We start from the raw sequence: 21,915 nt of genomic DNA, 5'->3' as shown, positions 1-21,915 counted from the left end.
GTCGGGCAGCCAGCTCTGGAGGCCTTCACTGAGGGGCCAAGATGAGGTGAGGGTGACGGAGCAGCGCGGAGGATGGGGCCGTGGGGCAGGAGCCAGTTCCCCTGCGGGGACAGCTGTCACTGTCTCTCGAGCCCTGGTGGCCACGAGCCCTTCCCCGACCCTCACCCCTCTGTCCCCACTCATCAAGGCAGCCTCGTTCCACTGCGGGTCACCTAGGCAGCGGCCACAGGGGTCTCTGAGATGGGGTCCCTGCTGCCCCAGGATAGGACAAACTCACCCACTCACCTGCTGGTCACACTTCCTCCCACTTCCCAGAGGAGAAACCTGAAGCCTCTGGGGGGGCACGCTCACCCCGGTCCTTGTACCCCGTCACCCTCCGAGTGGCACAGGGCTGTGCGGCTGAGCCTTGCGCAGGAGAGAGAAGTTAGGAGGCAGCTGAGCTTCCCTTGGGTCTGTGCTTGGGGTGTCGCCCCCCCCCCCAGCCAGACCTCGTACCTTCCCTGCCCACCTGCCTTTGTCAGGGTGTCCAGGTCATCCGGAGCGCCCACGTTTGCCAGCTCCCCTTCACCTCTCCGCCCCCCAACTCCACCCTTGCCTCTGTGACTCGCACCGCGCCCTCATCACTCGCCCTTGAGGTTCTTCCCCTCCCGCCCTGTCACTGTCCTGCTCCTCCTCAGGACGCCCGCCACCCTGCCCTCCTCCTCTGCCATCGCCTCAGCTCTTACCATCTCCATCCTGCCCCTTCCACGGTCACTGTCCTGTTGCCTCCTTCATCCTCCGCGTCCCTGTCCCCCCCGCCCCCCTCCAGAGCTCATGGCTGGCCTTGAACCTGGGCCTTGGGCAGGGAGCCAGTGTGAGGACAGCAGCCCCCTGCCTGGCCCACCGCCCACCGGCCCTGGACGGCTCGGAGCAAGCCATGGGCAAGCCAGGTGTCGGAACAATCGGCCCTCCCGACCCTTCCTCCGCGAGCTGCTGACAGGAGACAGCTCAGCCTCCCGTCAGCCGTGCCTGTACCTAAAGAGACAGCTGCTGTCGGGTTGAAGGATCGAGGCCATGAATCCGGGGCTGCCCTTGTTTGCATAATGATTGCATACATTTGCATCTCATTTACACCCTGCTTCTGAGGCCGCACCGTGGGTGTTCGGGTGCCATTTGCATATCACTGCAGGTGAGGGTCGGGCCTCTGAGACGCAGGCACTTATTAATTCTCTAAAGAGATTCTTTTTTCTTTATTTTTAAAAAGATTTTATCTATTTATTCATGATAGAGACAGAGAGAGAGAGAGAGGCAGAGACCCAGGCAGAGGGAGAAGCAGGCTCCACGCAGGGAGCCCAATGTGGGACTCGATTCCAGGTCTCCAGGATCGGACCCTGGGCCGAAGGCGGCCCTAAACCGCTGAGCCACCGGGGCTGCCTGAGAGAATCTTTTATGTGCTGGTGCAGGAAAGAAGCTGGAATGTTTAATTCTAGAGTCATTCAGCTGCAGGTGGGCGACGTGGGCCAGTCCAGTAAAGAGCCAGGGGGGCAGGGGCGGCCTGAGGCTTCAGTGTGGCCCAGCGTGGGACAGTAGGGTTGGGCGCAGTTGGCTTCGGGGACCCTGAAGACTTTGGCCCTCAGTATCCCTCAGGAGAGTGCCCTGCACACCCACTCCTGTCCTCTCCTGGCTGTGATCCGTTTGCTGTGACACCTTGGGCAAGTCCCTTCCCATCCCCGAGTGGAAGGAGGGACTTAAACCACCAATCCCCCTCCAGCCAACACCTGCTCGGAGCACCAGGATTCTCCTTCCTGACTGCACCTCGGAATCTCCTGGGGAGCTTCTAAAAAATACCAGCATCCTGGCCGCACCCCCAGAGATTCTGATTTCATCAGTGGGGCTTGGGCAGGGGTTATTTTTAAACGCTCCCTAGTGAGTCTCAAGTGCAGCCAAGATTCAAAGCTATTGCTTGTGACTCTACCTTCGTACCCCCCTCCCCAGCCTCCCACTGCCTCCTTGGACCCACAGCTCCCTCATTTCCAGCTCCTGCTGAGCTTTTCCCCCCATAGGTTCCCTAGCCCCAGACTCTGGCAAGACTGCGTGGCTTTTAGTGCTTTTGTTTGAGGTCTGGGAAAGAATTCCTTTGCCCTCCCTCCTGGGTGGTGTGGCTGATAGTCTGCAGGTGGCAGGACAGCTCTAGGCACTGGCTGGGTCTTGGCTCCAGTCGCCTTCCCTGGCAGGGGCTGGGCCGGAGAGGGGCCTGCGGGGGCTGGAGGTAGGCTGTGGACCGCTCCCCTGCATCTCGCCTCCACCCCTCCTCTCCCACACCCACCACAAGGCTGGCTCATTCTAGCCGCCCAGGCTTTGCTGCTGCCACTTCGGGCCTGGCGGAGAGGCTGGGGGGCGGGGGGCCCACCGGGGTCCTTACACTCGCTGCCCCCTGCACACCGACGGCCTTATCACGGAAGAGCCCCAGCTCAGCCGCTGACCTGGAGGAGTGACCGTTGCGGCCTGAACTTGGTTTCAGAGCAAGATGTGGTAACAAGCATGGCTCTGATTCGGCCTTTTCCAAACTTTTGGGGCAAGATAAGGGAAGTGGGAGAGAGCCTCCTGCACACTCCCCAGTAGTCTGGCCCCATTACCTCTTAGCTGCCGGGGTGGCCTGTGAGGTGGGGGGCTGGCCCTGCAGAGTAGCACACAGTAGACTCCGGTGTGTGCCGGGGCAGGTGGGGTAGAGTGAGGCCATGAGCAGGCGGGGTGGTGGACCCCAGGAGCTGCCCCAGAACCACTACTATGGCATTAAGGGTGTGGGCTCCGGGGTCCGCCTGTCGGCATCCGAATCCTGCTACCACTGGCTGCACACTCCGGCACCTCTGGTTCCGCACCAGGAGAAAGAGGACAGTGGTGGTGTCTGTCTTTTGGGCTTGGGACATCGCACTCAGGGAGCCAGGGCAGCTGGGGGACTGCGAGGTCCAGGGCCACAGCGTCTGCCCCGGTCCCTTGTCTCATCTGGAGCTCCTGACCTCTCCTCATCCTCACAGTCCTCTCCCTCTGGGGCTTCAGGTTCCTCAGTGGATGGTGGGAAGGTGGGATTGGGGAAGGTGGGCTGCCTTGTCCTTTGGGGCGGGGGCTGCAACTCCAGATCCTGGGGCCAGGCTTCCTCGAGGCTTCTTGGTGGGGTTCTGGCTACGGCAGCTGAGGCAGCGGCTCAGGCCCCAGCACCGAGGACCTCTGGATTTGCAGCCTCCGGCCTGCTTCCTCCCAGAGGGAAGAGGGTCAGAGGACGGGTCAAGCCACCTACCCCCCAGCAGGTCCAGAACCCAGCAGCTGGTCCATGGGGGGGTGGGAGTGGGGATGGGAGGGTGGGGGGTGGAGGAGGAGAGCTGGCAGGACTTGGTGGTATTGAAGTGTGTGTCGGGGGTGGCTGGGGCAGTCAGGCCGGACCAGGAGATAGCTCCTTTGGTCTAAATGGGTCCGAACATCCTTTTTCTGAAAGGCAGACAAAAAGAAGACGTTTCTAAGTCAAACACGCACATCCCAATCCGGTTAAAAGGCAAAATCACCAGAAGCCGCAGTGTGAGTGTATGACTGTGTATGTGTGTCTGGGGGGGCTGTGGTCTGGGAAACACCGGGAGCAGCAGCAGCCTTGAGGATCAGTCGCTGTCATGTTCGACCCACACCGCTGGCTCTGATGGTCCTCGACGTGAGTGACAACCTTTAGTCAGCCGAGGAGAAACCTCACATCCCCTCCTCTTTCACTGCCTCCCCCAGTCTGCTAAAACTTGTCTTTTCCCTTCTTTTTATTTTTCTCTCGATGGCTTCCTTCCTGTCTTGTCCTCTTAGAGGCCAGTGCTCCAGCCTCCAGTCTGGTCAGTGGGGTTGGGTCCTGCACGCTGGAGGCCCCTTCCATTAGCCAGGTCCTTCCTCCTGCAGGAAGGAGCCACCTTCCTCCTCACTGGACCGAGGTCTGGAGCTGCAGCCTGGGCCGAGGCCCTGCTGGCCAGCTTGGGTTTCTGAGCTTGATGCACAGGCTCTGGGGCCCAGAGGACTCGGATCTTTACATGTGCTGGCTTTGCAAAGCTCTTAGTGGGTCGAGAGCCATTATCCTGGCTCCAGGAACAAAGAGTGGGCTTGGGGTCACTGCAGGTAGCCAGAGAGGGGATAGGGAACACTTCTGGGGGAGAGGCTTAGAACAAGGATGAAAGGAGGCGAGGGGGTGGTGAGGTCGTGGAAGAAACACGGCCGCTCAGGCTTCCATTTCAAGCTTAGGACCAGGTGTTGGAGAGCTTGGACAGGGCCTGGGGGCTTCACATTTCTTTATCCCTACGCTCATGGTCACGATGATTTATTTAAAAATATTATATTTAGGTCTTGCTCAGTGGAAGTGTGTTAAGTACCAGTTTTTCTAGAATAAATTTATCCCTGTTTTCATCTCCACCGTGATTCATTGCCATCACCACCAACACCCCCAACAGAGATGGCCATTGTACACAGTAAGTTTTTGCTAACTGAATGAAAGTCCTCACCACCACCACCGCCATCGACAGCTACGTCTCCACCACCGCCAGAATCGATGTTACATCTCTGCCATCAGTGCCACCACTGACATCACCACGACCACCACCTCTACCATCACCAATGACAACACATCTCTGCCACCATCCGTACCACACCACGGCACCAAGAACATCACTGACAACCACCAATCCCACCGATGTCTCCATCATCATCACCAGAGCTTACGCTGCCACCTTTGCCACCAACACTGCACCATTACTAATATCCCCATTAGTACCACCATCATCTGACATCACCACCTTGACCCCTGACTACCATCATGACATCCCCACCATCAGTACTGACATCACCACCACCACCACCACCACCACCACCACCACCACTAATCCTATCTTCTCCCATAGGACCATGTTCCTTTCCTTCAGGGCACAAAAAGGAAATTTGCAATTATACATTCTTTAAGGTGATTATCCGGTCCCCACTCAACTCTGTGCGACTTGGAAACAGGGATTGTGTCTCTCTTTACCCCACTCTTGTCTCAGTGCCTGGACAGGCAGGTCGCAGGAAAGATTCAATAAACGATGTGTTGGGTTAACAGATTATTTAGACCAGCTCAGTCTCTACACTAAAGGGAACCTAGGCTCTAGCATTTCAAAGCTTCCCATAGTTCTATCTCTGGACTGGACCTTACTAGAAAAATATAACACTGGGTGATAAAGTGATAAACGAAATGAGGAGAAGCCTCAGCCGGCTTTGACACACACAGCAGCTCCGTGGGAAGATCCTAATCCACCCTCCACTGGCCAAGGGTGCTGCTCACGAGCTGCGAGAAGTCTGCTCTTCTAAGATCTTTATTCCCATCACTATGTCGCCTGACATATCACCTGACATTTATCCGAATCTGGATCAATTCAGAGTCAGGATTTAATCCAGTTCATGTTCAAGACCAATACAGGTGTTAAACATGCCCCCAGTAGGTAGGCAAGAGGTTCTCTGGAGGTGGCATAGGGAATGTTGTGAGGTTTGAGGAGGGGTCTGGGGGGACCACAGGGAGGAGGGCCCTGGACTCCCCACCCGAACTTCGGACACTGGGCACCTGAGAAAGATTATGTAACAGTGGTTTATTTGTTTTTATTATTATTGTTTTATTTATTTATTTATTTATTTATTTATTTATTTATTTATTTATTTTGTTATTTTTAAAAGATTTATTCATGAGAGACACAGAGAGAGAGGCAGAGACATAAGCAGAGGTGCTTATGCCCAGGTGCCCCTGTGTAACAGCGGTTTTAAAAGCATATGATTTTATTTATTTATTTTTTAAAGATTTTATTTTTTGGGACATCTGGGTGGCTCAACGGTGGTGTGTCTGCCTTCGGCTCAGGTTGTAATCTTGGGTCCTGGGGTCCAGTCTTGCATCAGGCTCCCTGCATGGAGCCCCCTTCTCCCTATGCCTTTGTCTCTGCCTCTCACTCTGTCTTTCATGAATTAATAAATGATATCTTTTAAAAAAGATATTATTTATTTATTTTGAGAGTGACAGAGAGCATGAGAGAGGAAGAAGCAGACTCCTCACTGGGCAGAGAGCCTGATGCAGGGCTTGATCCCAGGACTCTGAGATCACGACCTGAACTGAAGGCAGATGTTTAACCGACTGAACCACCCAGGTGCCTCAAAAGCACATGGTTTTAAAAAAAGGCTCAAAAATCACTGTTCTAAAAAGTGAGTACTTGAATTATTTAGTTTTGGAATAGATATCTGGCGTTGTGTATATGTCTCAACCAACAATCATAGGCCAACTGATGCTACCAGGTCAAAGGATGCATTAGGAAGACCCCACCTGGGACGCCTGGGGGGCTCAACGGTTGAGCATCTGCCTTTGGCTCAGGGCGTGATCCCGGAGTTCTGGAATCGAGTCCCACATCGAGTTCCTGCATGGAGCCAGCTTCTCCCTCTGTCTCTCTCTCTGTGTGTCCCTCATGAATAAGTAAATAAAATCTTAAAAAAAAAAAAAAAAAGGAAGGTCCATCTGATGTTTCTATGGACTCTTCCCAAGGCCACAGCTGGTGCACCAAGATATGTGTTTGACTCTGGATCTTTGGTAAAATGAAAACATCGTTTTGTTCTTAGAGAACTTATTTCATCCAGGAACATTTATTTATTTATTTATTTACTTATAGTTTTATTATTATTTTTTTAATTTACTTGAGAGAAAGAAAGCACAAGCATGGGGAGAGATGGAGGGAGAAGCAGACTCTCCACTAAGCAGGGAGCCCGATGCGGGGCTCCATCCCAGGACCCCAAGATTATGAGCTGAGCCGAGGACAGACCCTTAACTGACTGAGCCACCCAGGCACCCCTGTAGGAGCGCTTATTTAGCTAACCTGCTTGGGAACACAAACCCAAGAGGCGCAGTGCATGAACTTACCCATGTGCCTTCCTGCCTGGAAAGTGCTGGCCCTTTAGCCCTGCAAAGACCCTGGTGCGGGGAACAGAGCTGCACTCTTCAAGAGCAGCCCCCTTCCAGCACACCCACAGCAGCCGACAGACTCAGAGCCCGCCGTGGATGGGGACTGTCACTTGAGGGGAAGTAGGCCACACACTCATTGAGGACGTAGTGCCTTTTGAGCGATGGTCACCGCGAATGACAGGGTGGGAGCAGACGGGGACAGCGAGGGAAGAGTGAGAAGCATGGTTATGCCTCCTCCTAAGGGCCAGGGCCACAGCCAAACGAGTGAACCCCTCGTGCCCGTCTGTCCCCGCCTCGGAGAAGCTGTAGCCACAGGGCAGGTACGCGTGTGGGTGTGCACACTTGCAGAGCAGCTAGGGGGCATCTGGCCAGCCCCAGCCCCTCCGAGGGCTCGGCCCCTCTGGCCAACCCTCGTGCCCGTCCTCAGGGCACCCCTCGGGGCATGAGCAGGCTGGAGGGGGCTCGGGGCTGTGGCTGGGATGGAGAGGGCGCGCCTCGGCCCGGGGATGCTGAACTGCCTGGACCCGGGCGGGGGGACAGGTGGCGGGGGGCAGTGGCGGGGGACAGGCGACGTTCTCCGGGGAGGCCGAGTAAGGCTGAAGTGGAGGCTTCGTCCGAGGCGCCCTTCCTCGGACCTGGGAGCGTGACGGTGGGGCTCAGAGCCAGGAGGGGGTGGTCGCGAGCCTGGAACCTGGGCTGCCACCTGCGCGGACCCCCGGCCAGGCCCCGCAGCCCCCCGGCCGGGCGATCACGGCGTTGGGGGCCGGGCCGGGCCGGGCCAGAGCCGCGTGGGGCCTCCTGCTCGGGACCTGCTGGGGCCGAGCCTGTCGGACACATCGGCTTTGGATCCGAGGGAGCAGGGAGGCTCTCCGGTGGTTCCCGTCCGCCGCAGGGGCCCGCGTGGGGCCGCCGCAGCCTGGGCAAGCCGCCGAGGGGGTCCTCCCGGGTGCCCGCCCTCTGCCCCCCGCGGGCCTGCCTTGGCCGGACGCCCCTCCCGCGCTCACACGTCCCCGGAGACACCCCCGGAGACACCGGGCCGCACTGGGACTGCAGAGGCCGCGTCTCGGGTCGTTGTATTCCCTGCGCCCTCACCCCAACGCCCCCTTGGACCTCGGGGCTGAAGCCCCCTCCGGCAGGCGGCCCGAGGCCCCTGTCGTGCGAGTCCTCAGAGAAGGAAGTCCTTGAGCGGCTGAGGAACCTGGGAAGAGGAAGGCTCCGGCAGGGTGAGGTGGCCCACCGGCCGTCTGTTGCCCGCACTGTCCAGCCAGTGACATTGTCCTGAGCCCCTGGGCGCCCAGCCCTGCGCCCCGTCTGCTGGGATGGACACAGGGACCCCGGGCCGCGGTGTCGGGCAGCGCAGTCCCCTTGGGCAGGCAGGAGGTGACCCCGCGGGCTAGTGGCAGAGAGCGGGCCCTCGCCGTGCCTCGGAGGCCCGGTGTGCCTGCCCTGTGCCGGCCGCCCCGGGAAGGTCAGGGAAGGATGAGGAGGGGGAGGGGGAGGAAGACAAGTGTTCAGGGCAACGTACATCCTTCTGGATGAGCTCAGCGTAAACCAAGCAGGCAGCCGAGATCAGCACGTCAGCGTCAAGGTCGATGAGGCTGTTGCAGGCCTGCGCGGGAAGAGGAGCCGGGAGGAAGCAGGCCTCCTGCACAGGTGGCTGCCTGCTGCTTCCAGGGCACGTGGCCGCTGCCTGCGACAGTCGCCTGGGCCACCCGATCCCTCCCCAACCAGCCGGGCCGCCCCGAGATCTCACCACTGGAACGTGGTGTTTGGGGGCAGACGGCGAGTGCTGTTGTCCTGCCTGGCTCTAGGGAGGACCCGGGTTCCACTGACGGCGTCAGGAGCTTCTAAGGGGGACTCGTTTTATAAATGGGCTGCCCCCCTAGACTTTTTTTTTAACCTAGACTTCAGCTGCTTTTTAGAAATGTCAGAAACCTCTCAGTGTTTTCCCACAGGGGAACCTAGGGCCAAGGGATTCACTGTGAGGCCCTAGAGCAAGGCCTCAGTTTCTCCCTCTGCCACATAGGAGTGCGGCTGATGCATCCGGCTGGCTGTGGGCTCACGTGAGCTGGTCTGTATAAGCACCATCACAGTGCTCAGGGCATCACAAGTCCCGCCGGGGGGAGGGCTGGGACGGCCCGGGGTGCTGAGGAGGGGGGCTGGCCCGGCCCGAGCTGCTCTCACCAGGAGGATGTCATTGCTGGTCATGCTCTCCTGCAGCACCTGCTCCCGCACCATCTGCAGCATGCTGTAGGCCACCAGCACCTGGAAGTTCCTGCACGGCTTCCCTGTCAGCAGAACCTGCCCGCGGCCCGTGAGTCTCCGTCGGGGCCTCCGGCCTGAGCCTGCCGCCCCCTTAGACTGGTGAGCCAGCTACCCGCTGACCACATGCCCGCCTGCGGGCACCGCCCCTGGGCCTCCCTGCTGGCTCGCTCATTTATTCAGGCAAGTGCTACCTTGGGGTCCCAGGCCATTGTGCCAGCTACTGGGGGACTCAGAGAAATAGGCTTCAGGGAATTCCTTAGCTAGACAGGGAAGGAAGAGGAGGAGAGAATGAAGGAGGGAAGGAGGGAAAGAGAAAGGGAGAGAGGGAGGGAGGGGAGGGGAGAAGAGAGGGAGAGAGGGTGGCCTGGTGACTATTTGGGTGGAGCTTTGGCAAAGCAACGGTTGGTAAGTCAACGATTCAGGGGTGTCACCAAGGGTCTGAGGGGTGGCCAGGGACTTGGGCATGGAAACCAGCAGGCCCTGAGGGAGGGGTAAGGCGGGTAGGGGTTGACTTGTGGGGCACTGAATGCCAGGCTGAGTGTCGGGCTGGGCGGAGCAGGAGTGAGCAGTGGGGCTCTTCCCAGGGAGGTTCATCTGCTGATGGCCAAGGGCCCTGGATCAAAGAACTGCACCTCTGACCTGCCCTGGAGGGCCTCTCCTTCTCCAGGACGGAGGGCTTAGCAGGGAGCCAGCACTCCAATGGAGGGGAGGGCAGGGGAAGGGGTCTCTGGGCCAAGTGAACAGAGGGAGGCCTGGCTGGGCAGGGTGGCAGGAAGGTGGGCCAGGCTTCCACCCACATTGGCCTGGAGGCCCCTCCTTCTGCCCTCACTGCCCCGCAGAAGGTCCTGGTGGGACTGGATGAACAAATGGATGCGCTGATGCTCTAGCCGCCTTCAATAAGGCAGGGGCAGGGGTGCTGGCCTGATAAACCTCAACCTGCTGAAGGAGGGGTGGGGCCTAGCCCTCCTGTCCAAAGAGGACTCACCTCCCAGAGCCTCCAGACATCGTCGAAGGACTTGAAGGCGTGCTGGAAGCAGAGACAGAACCAGGGGAAGAGGGACTGCACAGTCCCCGCACCCTTCCCTCCTGTGGAGAGAACAGTGGGGTGTCAGCCTGGAAGCTGAGGTCAGGGGAAACGGGAATGGCACACGATAGAGCAAGAGCACACAGACAGGCCCAACGGCAGGGCACGCAGACACGGGGAAGTCCAAGATGCCTGGATCTCACTTTCCATCTTCAGAGAATGTTTGGAGCAATTTTTTTCTTTAATTTTTATTTATTTATTTATGAGAGACACACACACAGAGGCAGAGACATAGGCAGAAGGAGAAGCAGGCTTCCCGCGGGGAGCCCGATGCAGGACTCAATCCCAGAACCCTGGGATCACGCCCTGAGCTGAAGGTTGAGGGGACACTCAACCACTGAGCCACCCAGGTGCCCCTGGGGTGAATTTTCAACTGTCCAGAGGCCAAGCCCATCTAGATGAACCCTCCTCCCAGGGCCTGGAGAGAAGACCAAAGCACCCTGGTCCCATGACCGGGCACTGCTGCCTGGGGCTGGGTCCCTGGCCCTTCTCAGGCCTGCCTGTCGGGGGAGATGTACACTTGCAGGAGGCTGGTGGGGGTGGCCCACTCACGTAGATGCTCAGCAAACATGGGGTCCAGGAAGTTGATCAGGGTGTTGAGCTTGTCTAGGTTCTTGCCTACTCCGATGTTGATGACACAGCTGTGCTCCTGAGGAAGATGGATGGGAGGGAGGGCCACCGAGTCTTACCCTGCTTGAGGGCCGGCCTGCCTCACCAGCTGCTGGGCTCCAGGCTGGGCTCATGTCTCCGCGTGAGCCTGGGTGTCCGCGTGCGTGTCATCTGTGTATGTGGGTGTGTTCCTTTGTATATACGTGTATGACCTGTGTGTGTGTGGTGGGGACCCAGAGGGGTCTCAGGTGCGCCTCGTGATGCACCGGGCCCAGTTCCGCCTCCGCACATGCTCAGTGGGTCAGAACCAAGCGGGACAAGGAAAAAGCAGTGAACACCTTGTTGCAGGGATGGAGGAAGGGGTGAGGGCAGATTCTGGACAGCCTCCCACAGAGCACGGGGGTTCCAGGGAGGAGCAACCCCAAAAGCCCTCGACCGGATCCCTGGGGGTGCGTCTGGGGGATCCCGAGTCCCCCCGGGGTGCCTGGAGTGCAGGTCACGGGAAGGCAGCAGTGAGAGACAAGGCCAAAGATCGACCTTGAATGCCTGGCCAGGGTTATTGGATTTTATTCTGGAGGCGACGGGGAGCCTTGGAGGATCTGTGGGAGCAGAGCCATGCTTGGGGAGGGGAATGCCCGGAGAGGGAGCCATCACTGGGACTGGCTGGTTACATACACTCTTCCAATGTTTGGTGAGAGCTGGACCCAGAGCACCCTTCCAGCCCCCTCCTCAACTCCAGTGCCTGCAACACACACAGCGCCCCCACCCTGATCCCAAAACCTTCCCCGGGCTCCTCTGGGACCCAGAGGGTCGTTTCAGGGCTGGAGGAAAGAGCCGGCCCTGCCATTGCCTATCTAACCTCCAGGGGCCTGGGGAGTGCAGGGAGGTGGCTCCTGAGCTCGGGCCCTGCCCTCACCATTTTCTGCAGGAAGAACTGGAAAAGCCAGAAGGTCTCGTGGTCATATTCCACCATCAGCTGGAAAAGCATCACCATCTCGTGGAAGCCCTGCTGGTACTCTGGGGTGGAGGGGGGCAGCGAGGAGGGGTGAGCCGGGTGAGCCGGGGCTTGGGCTGGGAAGGGATTCCAGGAAGGGATGGGAGGCGGCGGCTGAGGAGAGGCTCAGCCCTGTGGCCCACCTGCCTGGGTATTGCAGACGTAACTCAGGAGCAGGATTTTCTCCAGTCGCTTCTTGTCAATCAGGACGTTGCCTAGTGGGTCTTTGTCGTAGAGTTTCTGAATGTCATATGCTAGGTTGAGGACAATAGACAGGTAGGTGGCACCAGATGGCCTCCAGCAGAGGGGGCATGAATGGGTTTATTCACCAAGAGGCAGGACTCAGGGCCCCCTGCGGAGGCGGCTGTGACACCACAGGGGCCCACGAGGCTCTGCCCATCAAGTCCCCACACCCTGGGCTGCCTGGCTTTGTCCCCACCTCCAAATCTTTGACTAGGCCATTCTCTAGGAAACGGGGAAGCCATCCGCCCCGGGTGTGACTGAGGGGCGGGCAGGCACTGGCCCCTGCCAGCCCTGCCCACCGACCTCTGCTCACCGATGGTAGTCCGCGTCTCCATAAAGTTCCGGTGCAGGTTTTCCAGAAGGGGCTGAATCTTTTCATACATCTCGCATAAGGCCTCATAGTTCTTCCTGTGGGGACAGAGCTGAGGCTGGAGGACGCAGCCTTCTCCGGGCCAGTCACGGGCGGTCTGAGCGGTGCTCTCTGCTGGGCTGTGCCCCCTCCCCGGGCTGCTCCCCTCAACTCCGCCTGCACCAGCCCTAACCATGCTCCATCCCGATGTGCCCCCGGAGGGAGGACTGGGTGAGGCAGGTCTAGTGTCCGTCATTAGAAGGTGCTTGGGTGCAGTAGGAGGCTGCATGGTGACCCTTCAAAAGATACACCTATGCCTTAACCACTGAATCCTGTGAACGTGAACTTATTTGAAAAAGGGCCTTTGCGGATGTAATTAAGGATCTCGAGATGAGATCCATCTAGATTATCTGGGTGGACCCTGAATCCAATGACAAGTGTCCTTCTAAGGACACACAGGGACACACAGAGGAGAGACAGAGGGAAGAGGAGCGGGCCATGTGACCACGGTAGCAGAGATCAGAGGACCCGGAGCCACCAGGACCTCAGAGGCATGGGGGGACTCTTCCCTAGAGCCTTCAGGGAGTGTGGCGCTGCTGGCACCTTGCTTTGGGGACGCTGGCAGCCAGAACCGAGAGAGTAAATTTCTGTCGTTGCAAAACCCTGGTTTGGGGTTCCCGTTACAGCAGCCTTGGGGAGCTAACATGGACTCTTGAGCTGTCTAGGGGGCCCTCAATTCCCCTACTGCCCTGGATTATTATTCTCCACTGGCCCTTTGTGCATGAATCTTCACCTCAAATGGGCTGTGTAGACCCTAGAGAAGGATGGGATGGGGAAGAGGAGTTGCTGGAATGAAGCCTATGACGGGCAGTCTGTGGGCTGCTAAATGGAGCTGGGCGGGAAGGTGCTGGAACACCTCCTGTTTGGGCCATGGGTCAGGAGCACATGAGGCTTTGTCTATAAGATAAGAAATCCATTTTGGGGAAGAAGACTGAACTTGTCAGACTAGGGTGAGTACTCCCTCCCGCCTGCACTGCCACCCACCCTCCCGCGACAGGATCTGGAATGTTCCACCTCCTTGTGCTGTCCACGGTGAGCCTCTCATCCTGGGAGCTCTGCCATGAGTAGTAGCCCGTGAGGAACTTCCAGGCTTCTGTCCTCACGAAGGGGTGCAGACCCTGGGGTGGGGGTGAGAGGTGAGAGGTCATGGGCCCTCCAAATGCCTGCCAAGAGGACATCTCCAAACGCCGTGACTGCCCCTTGCCCACCCATGCCCTCCAGTGCCAGGGCAAGGCCTTGGGGACCGTACCCTCTCCAGGATGTTCACGCAAATGAAGTCTCGTGACTTGGCCAACAGACCGTTCTCATCAAAGAAGCCATCCCATTCTGTCTTGTCAATGGGTGGTTTTCTCTTCACCTGGCAAGGACAATCACTTGAGCCCTCTGTTAAGAACCTTTGACTCTTCTTTTGAGGGTGATTTTGTTCCATGCTATACTCTGGATTTTGCAATATAAATCAAGTTCCCCACCTGTGACTCACTTCTAGAGATCTATCCTGAAGAAATCACTGCAAAGTTATAGAAAAACCCTGAATGCACAGTAATTTTCATTGCGCATTACTTACCAAAATGAGAACTGCCCGGGCTCGAAGCATTATGCAATAAGGGAAGAGTTAAGTAAACTATAATTTATATGCTCAATGGAATATTGTGAGGCATAAAAAGTGATGCTTACAGGAAATGAATAATCACCTGGAAAAATTAAAATGTTAACAGAAAAAAAGCAAAATACAGAATTATACATTCAGTATCTAGCCTCTAGCCTCTCTATGTGCTATACTCCCATATGCCTGTTACATAGTATGAGAACTACACCTTCTATACTCTGATGCGTACTGAATTAACCACTATAGAAACTCTGTTATAAAAAAAATAAAAAATAAAAAATAAATAAAATAAGATTAAAAAAAAAAAAAAACATGTCAAAAGCAAGAGTGGGGCAGCCCGGGTGGTTCCGCGGTTTAGCGTCTGCCTTCAGCCCAGGGTGTGATCCTGGAGTCCCAGGATCAAGTCCCGCATCGGGCTCCCTGCATGGAGCCTGCTTCTCGCTCTGCCTGTGTCTCTGCCTCTCTCTCTTTGTGTCTCTCATGAATAAATAAATAAAATCTTTTTTTTTAAAGCAAGAGTTATTATCTTTGAAAAATAGGAATCGACATAATCTTTTCCTTTTTCTTGTGTTTTCAAACTTTTCTGTAATAATGTCTACTGTTTTGAGAGTGGAAAAATACAAAATAAGCACTAATTAAACATACTCATGAGCTCCCCTCAGCCTTTCCTGGAAGAGTAAAACAGTTCATCCTAAGAAATGGTTTCTGGTTTACATAAGGGAGGTGTGTGAATGTGTGTGTGGGATGAGGGGAGGTAAGTGCACTGCGTGCAAAGTAATTAAAAATGCTCAAAAGAAAAAAAGATGCTCACAAGACAGTAACCAGGAGGTAAGAGCTCCTGTCAGAATGGGGGAAGCTTCCTAGAAGAATCTGCCAATGGAGAGAAGCAGATCTTGAAATGCTACATTGCAGACATGAGGATGTGCGGATGGACAGAGCTTGGCACGTGACTAGACACGTCTGCTATGTACACTCCCAACTCCTCATTGTTATAACCTGAATGTGCACATGTGTGACTCAGATTGAATTTGCATCCGAGTCACCTGAGAATCTTCTTAAAATGCAGATTCTGACTCAGAGGGTCTGGGGTGGGGCCCAAGATGACGCATTTCTAACAAGCCCCCAGGTGATAACTGATGCTGTGTCCACTGACCATGAGAGAGGAGAACTATTAGAAGTCACTTTAGCACTGAAAGTCAAAAAGTATCAGCCCACAGGCCCAGATTTGGGGTAATTTCCACTAACTCCACATTTGATAGGCATGGATTGATCCGCATAGTAACTCATACATGCTCTATCTTCTAAACTGAAATAGACAGGGGCCCAAGAAGATACTAAAAAAAATAAAAAAATAAAAAAATTCTACCCTCATTGTTGGCCCAACCTTGGGAAGCGGGCGGGATCTGTCCTGATGCCATGCCCCAATTGCACAGGCACCGTCATCTGAGCAGAGCAGAGACAGGCTTCCATCCCTCAGATGGCCATCATGTTCCTCAGCCTATATCCAGACTGCAACACTCCGCATGCGCTGTGGCAGGAAGTAGGAGAGAACAGGCAAAGTTGGGCTGTGTCCTGGGGTCCTTAACTATGAAAGGGGATACATGAACTTTGGCAATGCATTTCCATATAAATCTTAGTCAATTATCTATTTCTTTTTTTTTTTTTTTATCCATTTCTACAGTAGAGACAGCTGTGATTTTGATGGGGATTGTGCTGAATTTATAGGTCAGTTTGGGGAGAATTGATAACAGTATTGAGCTTTCTGGCCCATGGTATATTTCTCCATCTATTTAGGTCTTCTTTAATTTCTCTCAGCATTGTTTTGTAGGTATACAGGCTATTCATATATTTTGTCAGATTTATCCCTAAATATTTTGGTTTGAGAGGATGTTATTGTATAAGGTGTTATTTTTAAATTTCCAACATCCAATTGTTCATTGCTAGTATAATAGAAATACAACAGATTTTTATGTGTTGATCTTGTATCTTGCACCCTTGTTAACCTCAAGTATTAGTTCTAGTAGCTTTTGTGGACTCCATGGGATTTATTATAGAGGTCAACACTAGCAAACTACAAACCATGGGCCAAATCTAGTCTGCAACCTGTTTTTTTTTTTTTAAGATTTTATTTATTTATTAATGAGAGACAGAGAGAGAGAGAGAGGCAGAGACACAGGCATACCCTGGGCTGAAGGCAGTGTTAAACTGCTGAGCTACCCAGGCTCCCCTGTTTGCTTTTTTTAAAAAAATAAAGTTTTATTGACACACAGCCGTGCCCATTCATTCATGTCTATGGCTGTTTTCATGCTAAAATAGCAGAGTTAAGTAGTTGCAACAGAGATATGTGGCACACAAAGATTAAAATAGTATCTGTACCTCTGCAGAAAAAGTTTACCAGCCCTGACATAGGTGACCATGTTGTCTGCGAATAAAGGCAGATTAAATTCTTCCTTTCCAGTCTGGATGCCTTTTATTTATTGATTGATTTTTTTGTTTTGTTTTATGTTCTCACCGGAACCTTGCTCTCTTGCATTCCTAGTTTGCTTAGAGTTTTTATCAGGAATGGCTATTGGATTTTTTCAAATGATACTCTTCATCTGTTGAAATGATCATATGGTTTTTCATTTCTTAGTTTGTTAATATAGTAAATTATATCGCATGATTTTGAATGTCAAATCAGCCTTGCATTCCTTGGATAAACCCACTGGTAATAGGTTATCCTTTTTATACATTTTTGGATACTATATGCTAAATTTTATTTAGGATCTTTGCATCAATGTTTGTGCAAGATATTGGTCTATAATTTTCTTTTCTTGTAATGTCTTTGATTTTGGTATCAAGGTAATGTTGGCTTCATAGAATGAGCAGGGATGTATTCCCAGGGATGTAAATACCCTTTAAAACTTTTTAGAAAAAAAAAAACTTTTTAGAATAGTTTGTATAGAATTGGTATTATTTCTTTTTTCAATATTTGGTATAACTAACCAGTTAAGCCATAGGCCTTGAGTGTTTTTTTTATAGGAAGATTTTAACTACAAATTTAATTTTTTTTAGTAGTTTGAAGGACAGAGTCAGAATACATTTTTTTTTTAACTTTAAAAATTAGATGGGCGGGGGGATGGGGTGACTGGGTGACAGGCACTGAGCAGGGCACTTGATGGGATGAGCACTGGGTGTTATGCTATATGTTGGCAAATCGAACTCCAATAAAAAAATATACAAAAAAATTTAGAGATTTATAGGAACAGGGCTTTTTCCTTCTAATTCACTTAAAATTTTTTTAAAAAGATTTTACTTATTTATTCATGATAAACACAGAGAGAGAGAGGCAAAGACACAGGCAGAGGGAGAAGCAGGCTCTCAGTGGGGAGCCTGATGTGGGACTTGATCCCAGGACCCCAGGATCATGACCCAAGCCACAGGTAGATGCTCAACCACTGAGCCACTGTGGTGCCCCTAATTCACTTTAAAAAGTAAAAGAAAATAATACAGGAAAAAACAAGGAATTCATAAAAGCATAAAGTATAAAAAATGATAGTCAAATAAATCAATTATGAAAATAAATGAACTAAATTATCTGATTGGTTGTAAAGAGTTACAAACATTGATGATGGCCCAGGCACTGTCATAAGCATTTTATATTTATCATTTAATTTTTGCAACCTCCTATGAGGTAGGTATAGTTATTACACTGTCTTACTAATCAGAGAACTGAGGCTGGAGGAGGATTATTTAGAGCTGAGATTTGAAGCCAGGTGCAAGAACCAAGAGTGTTTAACCCCAATTCCATGCTACCAGGGAGAGTAAAAAGCAAGGATTTTCGGCTTGAATAAAAAATATACATCTGATACAAGCTGTTAACAAAAAGTATACCTTAAAATCTAATGGCATAGGAAGATTAAAAAATAAATGATAAAGATATGAAAAGAGGGTCAACCCTCTTTTTCAACAATGAAAGGATGGCAAAGTAATTAATACGCACAGAAACCAAGATAAAAGATATAACTTCAACACAATAAGGCAGGGATCATTGGAAACATCACAAGAAGGCATTTGCTACGTGCTCGGTGAATTCATATTATTACTAAACCTCTGTCTGCAACAATTGCGCATCTGCCTAACTTTGCTGTGGCTGAATTTGCTTACAAAAAGTCATGACTTCTCCTTCCAGGAAACTCAATTTCTCTATGTCCACCACTTCTGTGGGCAAACCTAAGCAAACTACAGGCCAACCACAAGAACATCTCCAAGGACAAACACAAAAAGCCTTATTGACCTGGGAATATTTATTTATTTATTTATTTATTTATTTATTTATTTATTTATTTAAGATTTTATTATTTATTCCTGAGAGACACACAGAGAGAGGCAGAGACATAGACAGAGGGAGAAACAGGACTCCATCCCAGGACCCCGGGATATGACTTGAGCCAAAGGCAGATGCTCAACCACTGAGCCACCCAGGCGTCCCTGACCTGGGAATATTTAAACACAGAAGTCCTCTCCTTCTCTTCTCCGGTACATTCACACCACCTGTCTATGCCAGAAATCATAGAATCTATATCTGGGGTCCTTTGAAGTAATAGAGAGTGTCCACTCAATGGTCTCTCAAATCAATCTTCATCCTCCCATATTCCCCCATTCTTTCCTCCACTAACCTGTTAACACCCTGTGCCACCATCTGGGTCAATGATCTAGTGATTCAGGATGAGGTGATAGGTAGTCCATGAGGTGCTGGATACCCTTCAGCTCTGCAGTAGCTTTTTTTTCTAGTCTCTTAGGAAGAGTACTGCTGGGTAGAGCAGTTGTGAAAGTCTCCCACCTTTAAGGTGCACTTAAATAGGTTAAAGCTCTCCACCAGCAAACCGTGGCCATGTTTCCTCTAGAGAAGGGGCCCAGAAGTAGGAATCCTAAGTGGCTCAGTTTCTCTAACATCTTCCTGCTACCAGAGGGCTTAGCTGCAGGCACATATCTCCCCGCCCTCCTTCTATGCTGCATCATTGGGGTAAGGATTTTTAGTATTTTTAGTAAAACAGGAGAGATATCAGAGGATAAGGCAAGCCTTTCAGCAGGGTTTTTGATGCCATGCTGCTCTGAATTCTCATAGCCACAGAGCCTCCAGTAGGCCTAGGAAGGGTCCCTGGCTGCTTATGGTTCTAAACCTCTCCTACTCTGGTTCTTTTGAGGGACAAGATATACTCCCAACAGTAAGAGTGGCTCATCATGTCAGTGATTTTCACCCAGGGGAGAGCAGGGTGGCCCAAGGAGGGAAGAAGGGTTAAAATTGTGGTGGGGGAGGCATATGTGCAACTTGTAAGTTACCTGGGTGATTACTATGAATCCAGACATGGGGGTGTATCATCAATATAGCATAGTGATTAAATGAATGGTTTAAAACAGGGGTTCTCAAAGTTAGCTGTGCATCAGACTCATCTGGAGTGAGTTAAAACGCAGATCACTGGCCCCCACCCTGAGAGTTTCTGGTTCAGAACACTTGGGGATCAAGAACCTGCATTTCAGGCAGCCCCAGTGGCGCAGTGGTTTAGCGCCGCCTGCAGCCCAGGGCGTGATTCTGGAGACCCAGGATGAAGTCCTGCATCGAGCTCCCTGCATGGGGCTTGCTTCTCCCTCTGCCTGTGTCTCTGCCTGCCTCTCTCTCTCTCTCTGAATGAATAAATAAATAAATCTTAAAAAAAAAAAGATCCTGCATTTCTTATAAGTTCCCAGTTAGATGCTGATGCTGTAGTTTTGGGCATCATACTTTGAGAATCACTGATTTAAAAGATGGACTCCACAGTCTGGGTCTAAATACCAGCTCTGCCAACTTATCAGCTGTGTGATTTTAGGCAAGGTTCCTAGTCTCTGTGCTTCAAATTTCTCATAAAATGAAGATAATAGCATCATCCACCTCATGTAGGATTATGATGAGAATAAGCAGCTATAAATAAGGCATTTAGAATGGTTATGGTACATACTAAAGGCTATTAGTTTGTTATTTTATTATTATCACTATATAAGTTCAGAGAAAGAGTAAAAATATAAAGAAAATCCAAATCAAGACCTGGTGATAATTTGCAATAAAGCCATAAACATTTAAAACTCAGGGAGAGGTGCCCATTTTGCCTTTCTGTTTTCTTATGTATAATTCCTTAATCAATATGATTAATGAAACTTGAGATCGGTTAAGGTCATTATAATTAGTTATTATGATTTTGAAAAATATACGTGTAGAAAACTTTTATGACTGAGGCCGACTTTAATGAATAGATGTATCTTATCAAGTGGGCTTGAAACTACCCACTAATGAAGGCATTACTGTCACCTGGTGGCAGCATAACAAAATTGTTGGCAAAAGCACCAAGGAAAATTTATCAGCATTTTCAAGACTGAACTTGCAAGCCTAAAACTCATTACAGTTAGAATGTCACATATAGGGAAAGTTAACTGGCTTAGAAAGAAGGGTGAAAGGGAGCAAGGGGGTCTGTGTACTTCAGTCCTGCTGTTGGTGCTAATGTGAGGTCAAGGTACAGCTTAACCTGCTCAACCTTGTAGGCTAGCCTAGGGTTCTAATCCTTCCCACCCAACTGAGGAAAGGTGGCCCTAATCAAACCAGAAGTTGGGGAGGGAGGGACTTGGAGCTGATGAAGAACACGCACCAGGATGAAGGAGGCTGACCACCTGGCAGAAAGGCTGTTTTCAGGAGAGAGGGTGGTCATGGCGCTTGCTGGCCGTCTTCAAAGCAGCTTCTGACCAGAGCTCACTTGGAGCCCTAAAAGATGCTTAATTAGAAGGGGAAAGTGATCTTCCTTTTGGAGGATGAGTTTCATTCCCAGGAGGACCTGGGCCTCTCCTTGACTTCCCACACCTGCACAGAGCCAGGCAGCGTCTGTCACAAGTCCCCTGGACTTGAACCCTCATCACAATGACCTTGGAACATGGAACCCTCAGCTTCAGAGGTAACACACACCCAGGAACCAACTAAGTCTAAATCACAGGACATACAGGATGTGCGGTGGAGGTTGGGGTCAGAGAACATGCAGATCAGTGTGCTGGGCAGGTCAGGGGAGGCTTCCTAGGGGAGGTGGACCAGGAAGTCTTCTTCCCTATCTCTGGCTGTCCCTCCTCTGGGCTCCCTCGCCTTATCATCCCACAGATGAGTACCCAAACCCAGAGTACACCTAGAATCTGAGCTTCAGGTTTCGTGGGTGTCCATTCCAGTGATTCAGAATCTGTTGTCTGGGTTGGGGACCCAGGGAACTGTATTTTGAAAAACTCTCCTGGCGACTCAGTGTCAGTATGTGTATTTGGATGGTAGCTTCTAGGGTTAGAGACCAGTTTTATTTATCTTTATATCCAGAGCTCTTAAGACAGTGCCTGCATGACTGAATGAATGACCTAATTGAACAGAAGAATAAATGAAGCTCTCTTAGATCTCATCTTACTGTGCTCTCTGAAGGTGTCGCAGAGATTTCTGTATGTGTCATGTCTCCCCTCCTACTCTGGGCTTCTCAGATCCAGGGTCAATGCTTCATTCTTTTGGGCTTTCCTCCTAGTGCCGAAACCTGCTGCCTGGCACTTCGCAGGTTCTCAATATTTTTTTTAATGTATTCATTTATTCATGAGAGACACAGAGAGAGAGACAGAGAGAGAGAGAGAGAGAGAGAGGCAGAGACACAGGCGGAGGGAGAAGCAGGCTCCATGCAGGGAGCCCGACGTGGGACTGGATCCCGGGTCTCCAGGATCA

The 21,915-nt window shown here is 52.0% G+C and overlaps 1 protein-coding gene across 3 annotated transcripts; it reads right to left on the bottom strand.

The window, feature by feature from the left end:
* Positions 1 to 8,017: 8,017 nt before the first annotated feature.
* Positions 8,018 to 21,077, bottom strand: TBC1D21 (TBC1 domain family member 21). 3 transcript variants are annotated; one of them, XM_077881814.1, is made up of 11 exons: positions 20,828 to 21,077; positions 13,815 to 13,922; positions 13,550 to 13,683; positions 12,470 to 12,564; positions 12,057 to 12,167; positions 11,836 to 11,936; positions 10,863 to 10,959; positions 10,212 to 10,312; positions 9,146 to 9,262; positions 8,487 to 8,570; positions 8,018 to 8,159 (listed from the first exon to the last, which is right to left on the bottom strand). In XM_077881814.1, the coding sequence occupies exons 1-11, from the start codon at positions 20,885 to 20,887 to the stop codon at positions 8,127 to 8,129; spliced, it is 1,041 nt and encodes a 346-aa protein (XP_077737940.1). In that variant the 5' UTR covers positions 20,888 to 21,077; the 3' UTR covers positions 8,018 to 8,126. The 3 variants fall into 3 exon arrangements, with proteins under 3 accessions (XP_077737940.1, XP_077737942.1, XP_077737941.1); XM_077881816.1 differs by having other exon boundaries at positions 11,836 to 11,895; positions 12,061 to 12,167; XM_077881815.1 differs by having other exon boundaries at positions 13,580 to 13,683.
* Between the last annotated feature and the right edge of the window lie 838 nt (positions 21,078 to 21,915).

Source organism: Canis aureus, chromosome 32 (assembly GCF_053574225.1).
Source record: "Canis aureus isolate CA01 chromosome 32, VMU_Caureus_v.1.0, whole genome shotgun sequence".
In the NCBI taxonomy this organism is placed as follows: domain Eukaryota; kingdom Metazoa; phylum Chordata; class Mammalia; order Carnivora; family Canidae; genus Canis; species Canis aureus.
This window is presented reverse-complemented; position numbering and strand designations above follow the sequence as displayed.